Source organism: Sarcophilus harrisii, chromosome 4 (assembly GCF_902635505.1).
Source record: "Sarcophilus harrisii chromosome 4, mSarHar1.11, whole genome shotgun sequence".
NCBI lineage: Eukaryota > Metazoa > Chordata > Mammalia > Dasyuromorphia > Dasyuridae > Sarcophilus > Sarcophilus harrisii.
The window spans coordinates 292,007,274-292,016,839 of record NC_045429.1 but is presented as its reverse complement, the minus strand read 5'-3'; the positions used below and the strand labels follow the sequence as shown (position 1 = coordinate 292,016,839).

The following is a 9,566-nucleotide window of genomic DNA, read 5'->3' as shown; positions in this document are numbered from 1 at the left end:
TCTCAGCCTATGCCAGACACCAGCACTGTATTTCAACTCAGTGTATGGTAAGCTACCAGATCCCCATGGCACCAGTACCAGCCACCCCAACCCTACCTGCTCAATGCAGTGCCAGATAGGTTCCCTCATGGGCTTCAGGGGAACATCTTTGCAGCACCACGTACATCTGAGACAATGCTCCTTCCACCCCAAGAGCAGAGATCAAATTTAAAAGTGAAAAAGTTCTTTGAGCAAAGAAACAATAAAAAAAAAAAAGATAAACAGGAAGTTATTATTGTGGCAGGGAAGCTCGACACAAATTCAGAAGAATGCAACAATGTCAAAACACCCATGGACATAACCCCAAAGAAAAATGGTAAGTGGCCTCCCACCAAAAATAACTTATGGAAGACCTCAAAAAGGAATTTTAAAATCATATGAGAGAAAAAGAAAAAAAATTGTAAGGAGAAACGAGAGTGATGCAAAAGAATTATGAAAAAAAAAGTCAACAAGTAAAATCAGTCAAATGGAAAAGGAGATACAAAAATCCATGGGATAAAATGATTCCTTAAAAAGTGCAACTCGCCAAATGGAAAAGGAAATACAAAAGATAAATGAGGAAAGCAACAATTTTAAAGTTAGAATTGAGTAAATAGAACCTAGTTATTTTATGAGACATTGAGAATTAGCTAAAAAAAAAAAAAGAGAGAGAATTAGCCAAACAAATTCAAAAGAATCAAAAGGGTAAGAACAGGCAATTTTCAGATGAAGAAACCAAAGCTATCTATAGGCATATGAAGAACTCTAAATCACTTTTGACTAGAGAAATGCAAATCAAAATAACCTTACACCTATCAGATTGGTTGTGACCAAAAAAAGAAAATGATAAATATTGGAAAAGATGTGGGAAAATTGAGACACTAATGTACTTTTGTTGGGGTTGGGAAATGATCCAACCATTCAGGAGAGAAATTTGGAACTATATTCAAAAGGCAACCATACCATTTGATCCAGCAATACTTCTACTAGGCCTGTGTCCCAAAAGGATCACAAAAAGGAAAAAGGACCTATGTGTGCAAAAAATATTTATAGCAGTCCTTTTCATGGTGGCAAAATATTGCAAACTGAGGGGATGTTCACCAATTGGGGATGGCTGAACAAGCTGTAGTATATGAATATAATAGAATACTATTATGCAATGATGCTGACCAGGAAGATTTCAGAAAAACTGAAAAGATGTGTACAAACTGATACAAAGTGAAATGAGCAGAACCAGGAAAACATTGTACACAGTATTAGCAACATTGTGAGATGATCAACTATGAATGACTCACACAATAATCCAAGACAAGTACAAAGGGCCCAGCAGGAAAAATGTTATCCAGTTAAAGAACGGATGGATTCTGAATGCAGACTAAAGTATACTTTTTCCTACTTAATTTTTTTCATATTTTTTTCCTATTGATCTGTTTCTTCTTTTACAACTTTGACTAATACAAAAATGTCATGTTCTACATGAGAGCACATGGATAACCTGTATCAAATTGTTTACCATTTTTAGGAAGAGAGAAGAGAGGGAGGAAGGGAAGAAGAAAAAATTGGAACTTATACAAATCTTGTTATGCTATGAATGTTAAAAATTGTCTTGATATGTAATTGGGGGAAAATACTATTAAAAATTCGAACCAAAAAAACCTCTACCTCCCCAAACCAAAATAATAGTTTGTCATGTGTAGATTTTCTCATGTTTGCACTAAACTATACACACACACTTTTTTTTTTTTTTTCTCCTGTTATGGCTTAAGCCAGCACTATAGGTGTGAAGACTTGCTGTAGTACAAGAACACTCCAATTATGCTGTTGAGACTACATGCTGAGAAAGTCAAGGGAATATTAGAAAGTCAATCCTTAATGGATTCTCAGTAAATCCAAAGTAGATAGCTGAGAGTTGACTGTAATTTAAACAAATTCATTTCATATCACAGTCACTTGGAAAAAATTAAAAAGCATTCATGTATATACAGACCTTTATTTACCCAAAAAAGAATTACTGTAAATGATACTGTTATGCTCTACTAAGAAAAAAATGTTACAGGATAAACTGTATAATCAGTCAATCACACAGAAAATTCTTATATATACATTTTAAGTTGTGGCCTCCTTCTGGCTCACTTTCCTTTGCCTTCAGATGATAGTAATAAGAGATAGCCTGGTGTAGTGGATGAGTGATGGACTTGGAGAGCTAAGTTCAAATATGAATTCTTATACTTACTAGTTGTGGGATTATGGAAGAAATCATTGAACTCCTCAGTCTCAGTTTTTAAATATGTTAAATTGAGATAAGATAATTGTGCTTATTTCTCAGGCTACTGAAAGACTCAAAGGAGGTATGTATGAGCGACTTTGTAAACCTTAAAATTCTGTAAAAATGTTAGCTATTAGAATTTCTTTGCTTCAATACTTTAAAACAGTTGTGATCAATTTCACTGATGTGAATATCCTCTAATGATTCTCAGCTCTACTCATCCATACCTTTTTATTCTGTGCACTGTTTGTCAGTGTTCTCCTATGTATCCCCCATGAAGTTTGGATCTGACAGTGAGATCTTGGACAAGTCTCTTCTCTCTTTTATGTATCTCAATTTCCTCATCTGCAAATAAGTAGACTAGATTCTAAGATCGCTTTCAGTTTTATTTATTTATTTTTTATTTATTTTTTTTATTTAATAGCCTTTTATTTACAGGATATATACATGGGTAACTTTACAGCATTAACAATTGCCAAACCTCTTGTTCCAATTTTTCACCTCTTACCCCCCCACCCCCTCCCCTAGATGGCAGGATGACCAGTAGATGTTAAATATATTAAAATATAACTTAGATACACAATAAGTATACATGACCAAAACATTATTTTGCTGTACAAAAAGAATCAGACTCTGAATTATTGTACAATTAGCTTGTGAAGGAAATCAAAAATGCAGGTGTGCATAAATATAGGGATTGGGAATTCAATGTCATAGTTTTTAGTCATCTCCCAGAGTTCTTTTTCTGGGCATAGCTGGTTCAGTTCATTACTGCTCCATTAGAAATGATTTGGTTGATTTGGTTGATCTCGCTTTCAGTTTTAACAATTTATACAGCTGGCTTATACAGCCAGCCTCCATTTCTATACCAATGACTCCCTCCTTAATTTCCTAGAATTTCCCCTTCATCTCCCTCATTCTGCTGAAATTGCTCAAAGATCAAATATGAGCAAGCTCCTTCTAGCCAAGTATTAGATTAGTATTAGTCACAAAATCTTCTTGGTGTAAATCCAGAAGTCATAAAGACCAATGTGCCTAAAGCTTATAAATTTTCAAAGAGGCATTCAATACCTCCCAAATAAATGCTAGGTATTATTATTATTGTTATTATTAGTATTGACATTATTATTACAGTTACCTTTACTTTTTACTTTTCTAATTGTCCTTTTCTGTATGCTCTCCAGCTTAGCAAAATCCTTAAAATAGAAATAGAAATAGAAATAAAGACAGTATACCAGATAGGCTTTAAGTAAGCAGAATACAGTGGAATATTAATTCCTTGGTATTGAATACTATCCCCTTTTTAATGCAGGCTAAGATTGCACTAACCTTTTTGACAACCCAAGCATAATGTTAAATACATCTTGAATGTAAAGTCCATTAAAAAAAAAAAAGGTTGTTTTTTTTTTTTCTTAAAGTCATACCATTGTTCTAGATCTGCTTACATCTTAAAATTGTGAAACTGATTTTTTAACCTAGGTCTAAAAAGTAAAAAGTAAAAGATATCAAGAAGAGAAAAATAAAGTGATTTAAACTTCATAAATTTAGGGTTTAAAAAGTTTTTTTGTTTTTGTTTTTACTTTTCACATTTATTATCCCTGTCATATTTCACCTTATTAAGGTCAGTCCAGTGTTCTTGCCTGTTAAAATTGTCACTTGTTCTGTTTCTTCTGCCAATATGATAAACATCACCTATTCCTTAATTCATGCTAAACCAGTACAAGACTAGATTAAGATCTCCAAGGTTTTCAACCACAGATCCCCTTTGAATGTGACATGTCTGGCATGACAAGTTCTAAAAGAAACTATGCTGGATCTTTGTGCTGAACCCTTTCTTTCCTAGATGGTCTTTTAATGATATACTGCTAGAAAGAAAAACAAACTCACTGACCTATATAAATTATTTTCTCTTCCTTTTCCTAAAAATGGAAACTTTTTTTTTCACTCCTGTGGCATCTCTTCAGTTCTCTATAGCCTTTCAGAGATCACAAATAATGACTTAGCAAATATATCTTCCAGTTCTTGTAGTATTCAAAGACATAGTACCTATGGGTTCAGTGACTTGAGCAGTGTCTAAAACAAGGAAAGGAGAAGGTGGAGGTTCTCCAGGTTAGATCATTTGTGAAGTTTCATGTTCTACTCTGAGTACCACATTTGGCAAAATACTGATATAGTGAAGGGAACATCATGACCGGGGAAAGTAGCATGGCACAGTACATTAGAGCACTGGACTTAAGAGTCAGGAATACTTAGATTTAAATCCTGTGTCAGACACTTGCTAGCTATCCTAAGCCTTAAACCTCTCTGGGCCTCAGTTTCCTCAAGAAAGCTGGATTTGATGATCTTTTATGCTGGTTCCTAGAAGAACTTACATGAATAAAATCAAAGAATTATTAACAAACTAAAGCATGACCTAAGAAAGGTGACGAATCTTATGGACAGACTGGAGAGACAAAGCACTGTACGAATCAGGAATCAGAAAAGCCTGGGTTCAAATCTTAGCTCTGGTAATAATTACCTATTTGATCCTAGGAAAGTCATAAAACTTTTATGAATCTGACCTAGGCATAAAGAATGAAATTATTAATAAATTAGGGGAACACAGGATAGTTTACCTCTCAGACCTGTGGAAGGGGAAGGTCTTTATGACCAAAGCAGAACTAGAGATCATTACTGATCACAAAATAGAAAATTTCGATTATACCAAACTGTTTTTGTACAAACAAAACTAATGCAGACAAGATTAGAAGGGAAGCAATAAACTGGGAAAATATTTTTACAGTCAAAGGTTCTGATAAAGGCCTCATTTCCAAAATATATAGAGAATTAACTCTAATTTATAAAAAATCAAACCATTCTCCAATTGAAAAATGGTCAAAGGATATGAACAGACAATTCTCAGATGAAGAAATTGAAACTATTTCTAATCATATGAAAAGATGCTCCAAGTCATTATTAATCAGAGAAATGCAAATTAAGACAACTCTAAGATACCACTACACACTTGTCAGATTGGCTAAGATGACAGGAAAAAATAATGATGATTGTTGGAGGGGATGCGGGAAAACTGGGACATTGATGCATTGTTGGTGGAGTTGTAAACGAATCCAACCATTTTGGAGAGTAGTTTGGAACTATGCTCAAAAAGTTATCAAACTGTGCATACCCTTTGATCCAGCAGTGTTACTACTGGGATTATATCCCAAAGAGATTATAAAGAAGGGAAAGGGACCTGTATGTGCACGAATGTTTGTGGCAGCCCTTTTTGTAGTGGCTAGAAACTGGAAACTGAATGGATGTCCATCAGTTGGAGAATGGCTGAATAAATTGTGGTATATGAAAATTATGGAATATTACTGTTCTGTAAGAAATGACCAACAGGATGATTTCAGAAAGGCCTGGAGAGACTTACACGAACTGATGCTGAGTGAAATGAGCAGGACCAGGAGATCATTATATACTTCAACAACAATACTAGATGATGACCAGTTCTGATGGATCAGGCCATCCTCAGCAACGAGATCAACCAAATCATTTCTAATGGAGCAGTAATGAACTGAACTAGCTATGCCCAGAAAAAGAACTCTGGGAGATGACTAAAAACCATTACATTGAATTCCCAATCCCTATATTTATGCACACCTGCATTTTGGATTTCCTTCACAAGCTAATTGTACAATAATTCAGAGTCTGATTCTTTTTGTACAGCAAAATAACGTTTTGGTCATGTATACTTATTGTGTATCTAATTTATATTTTAATATATTTAACATCTACTGGTCATCCTGCCATCTAGGGGAGGGGGTGGGGGGGTAAGAGGTGAAAAATTGGAACAAGAGGTTTGGCAATTGTTAATGCTGTAAAGTTACCCATGCATATATCCTGTAAATAAAAGGCTATTAAATAAAAAAAAAAAAGAGAGAGAGAGAGAAAAAAAAAACTTTTATGAATCTCAGCTTCCTAATAGTAAAACAGAGACAGATTATGCAAGTACTTCACAGGGCTGCTGTGAGAAGTACTTTATACCATAAAACACTATAAACCATTATCTTTTTCTCCTTTCTTTAATCAGTCCTCAGGCATTTCCATCATCTTCATCACGTTCTTTGATTTTTTACGATATGATTTCTCATCTCAATCTCTCTTCCTCCCAGTTACTTAGCCATTTTCCCACAGGCACACTTCTCATTGAAGGTTACTTGCCTCCACTATCAGTTGTCAAAGAACATTATTTCTTCTCTTCCACCTCTCTTCCTTCTTTGTGGGGGGATACAGGTCAGATACCATTCACACTATGATATGCTGGGAGTCATTGCAGGGGCACTGCCATTTTTTTTTCCCATCAACTGACCCTAAGGAACAATGATCCTCCCCCAATAAAAATGTGATCACACTGAAAGCTAAGACTGTATAATATTCCATATTCCTATTCCCAATAATCAGCACAAAGTAAGCAAGTACTTACTGAATCTTTTCATTCACTTGTTCAATCATTACTTATTCCATGCAATAAGAACTCTTCTTGTCAATTAAGCTGATCTTCTTAATATGTGTCTTTTCTTGCTCATTCACTCCTATAGTTGCTTGTTCATACTGTTTAGAGGACTATAAAATTTGGAGCTACATGGATCCTTAGAGGTCATGTAGTTCCACTTTTTTTTTTTTTTTAAGATGAGAAAAGTGATCTGGGCCAGGATTTGAACTCAGGTACTCCAAATGCACCATATCATTCTGTTTCTCCTACTTATAATGACCCTCCCTCTATCTTCTGCCAATCAAATCAACTGTGAGATCCAATTCCATATATACTTTTTTCATGAAGCTTTTCTAGAGAATAACTCTAGTCCTAAATAACATTTCCACTGAATTATAAATTCTTGCTAACACTTATGTATTTAGCCTATATGTACTATTTCATACTTAGATGTTGCCCAATTTGATTCACTAGTAGCTTCACAAATGTACACACTGAGAAATCTGATTTTTTCATGTTGATTTCTATGTGAAAGTAATACTATGTATTTACAATAAAGCTACTAGGAATTGTCATCTTTTTAAATGTATATAATTCACATTATAAATTTGGTTAGCACCCAATGATGATTAGAAGACCACAGCACCAACATAATTTTGTTCCATTTATTTACAGCATTGCTTCATTATCAAAGGCATTTCTGGGATTTAATTCCATCATTTAGAGGGTCCATCTGCAATTGCTTCTTAAACCATGTTAGCTGGTTGGCCAGACAGCAACTACCACAATTGCAATGAGCAGCAGTACAATTACCACCATCATTCCTGGGGGGGGGGAAAAAGAAATATAAATTACTCCTTTTATTTTATTGAAATGATGTTTCAAAACAAACAACAACAAAAGCATCCAAGTTGTAGACTACAAAAGTAACCCACCAAGTCAATAGCATTTCTATATGATAATTTTAACATCCAAAAAGCAAATACCAGCCAAATTACTAAAAAGCACCTAAGATGTTTGAGAATCAATCTATCCAAATGCATTCAATAATACTTCAAGAGATTCAGTTATAAAATGTTTCTTAAAGAAATAACAACTTAAATAAGTGGAAAAACATTTAGTTCTCATGGCTAAAATATGGCAATGTGATTAAAAACAACAAAAAAACAAAGTTAATTTATGGCTTTAATGCTAGATAAATGAAAATGCCAAAATTACATTTTACAGAACTAGATAAAATAATAATGGCATTCAATTAAAGTAGTAAAAAATTGAGAATGTCAAAGGAATTAAGGAAAAAATGTTGAAATGAAAGGGTGTAAAGGGCTGCTTTTAAAAGGTATGCTTGAATCAGATAATTGAGCACTTAAAGCTAATTACCTATTAGACAATGACTCTATTAGCATATGTTTGGAAAAATGGCCCTTCTCACTGTTCAGTGCTGGCTCAATGTTTGGTGCATACAGATAATCTTAGGCAAGGTTTAGAGGGTGGGGGGAGACAAGCCAGACTCTTGGTGGCAGGAGGAGGAGAAGCACAGAAATTCTGGACTCCAGAATCAAGAAGAGATATTTGGCTAAACTCCTGGCAGTTTGCCTGCTTCTCTCCCTAAAGACCAAGGATTTTACTTATCCTGACTCTGGCTGCCTGAGATCTCCAGAGAGCTAGCCCAGACTTTACATTTTGGCACTCAATGTGGACTAAGGACCCTGATTTCACTGAAGAAGTCCCTGGTGACCAGGAAATAGGGTGTGTATTTTAATGACAAACAGGGAACTTATTTTGTTAAGAGCTAAACTAGTAACTTTCATTTTCTAGCTGAAATGGGGCAGATATTAGGAAAAGATTCTCCCCCACCCCTACCCCCAACCCCACCCCAAGGGAGATTTACAGGAAGCATACTCAGACTAATAAAGAGAAAAGGTTTGATTGTAAATTGGGAGCAGATTGATGGACTCATGGATACATTAAAATGCATGTCCCCTTGGTTCTTCAAGGAAGAAGAAATAGAGGCAAATGATTGGAAACTAGTAGATCAACTATATGAATATTACAATGATAATGGTCCTGATTCAATTTCCAAGGAAACATTCTATATGTTCAACTTAATATAATTGGCCTTAAAGAATCCTGCAAGTTATAGAAAAAAGAAAAAAAGTCATAGAAAAAAGTCAAATGAGGAAGTGTGAGGAAAAAGAAGAGACTTGAGAGGGTGATAGAAATATTGCCAGAGGCCATCAGGAACTTAAAGAATGTGATTCTTACTCTCACAGCCAGCCCAGTTTCAACTCCCCTTACACCAGAGCAGGCTGTTGACCCTCCCCCATCAACTTCACCTTCCTGGCTGGAGGGAGGGGGATGAATGGGAGGGGCAGTGATATCACCAGCGCCTCCCCCTCAGCAATTACCCCCTCCTATGACTAGATTGCAAAAGGCAGTAGTACTTAAAGCCAAAGAAGAAGTGGCAGAGTACAGCTGATTTGAGAATAGAAATGTATACTGTGATTTAATAGCTTGATTCTTCTGGTCAAAAAAGCAGAAGAAACACTCTTTTTGATCTAGAAATCATCAAAAACCTAAAAAAGGCTTTCACTCTTTATGGGGCTACATCATCTTTATGTTAAGACCTTATTAGAGAATTTCACTTCTGAAATTTTAACCCCTAGTGACTGGAAATCTATAGCAAGGACATGCTTAGAACCTGGACAAAACTTGTTGTTTTGCTTTCTGAATACAGTGAACTCTGTAGAATACAAGCCCAATGAAATAGGCAAACTGGAGTTAATCCTCCAATCACCTATGACCAAC

At 35.1% G+C, this 9,566-nt stretch overlaps 1 protein-coding gene across 2 annotated transcripts in view; it reads right to left on the bottom strand.

Moving 5' to 3' along the window:
* Positions 1-7,409: 7,409 nt before the first annotated feature.
* STX8 (syntaxin 8) overlaps positions 7,410-9,566 on the bottom strand; it is a 270,898-nt gene continuing 268,741 nt past the window's right edge. For both annotated transcript variants that reach the window (XR_004233765.1, XM_031965509.1), the window contains one exon: positions 7,410-7,582. Coding sequence is in view for 1 of the 2 variants with exons in the window: in XM_031965509.1 (XP_031821369.1) it covers positions 7,515-7,582 (68 nt within the window). In the remaining variant the exon portion in view is untranslated. The remainder of the gene's footprint in view (positions 7,583-9,566) is intronic.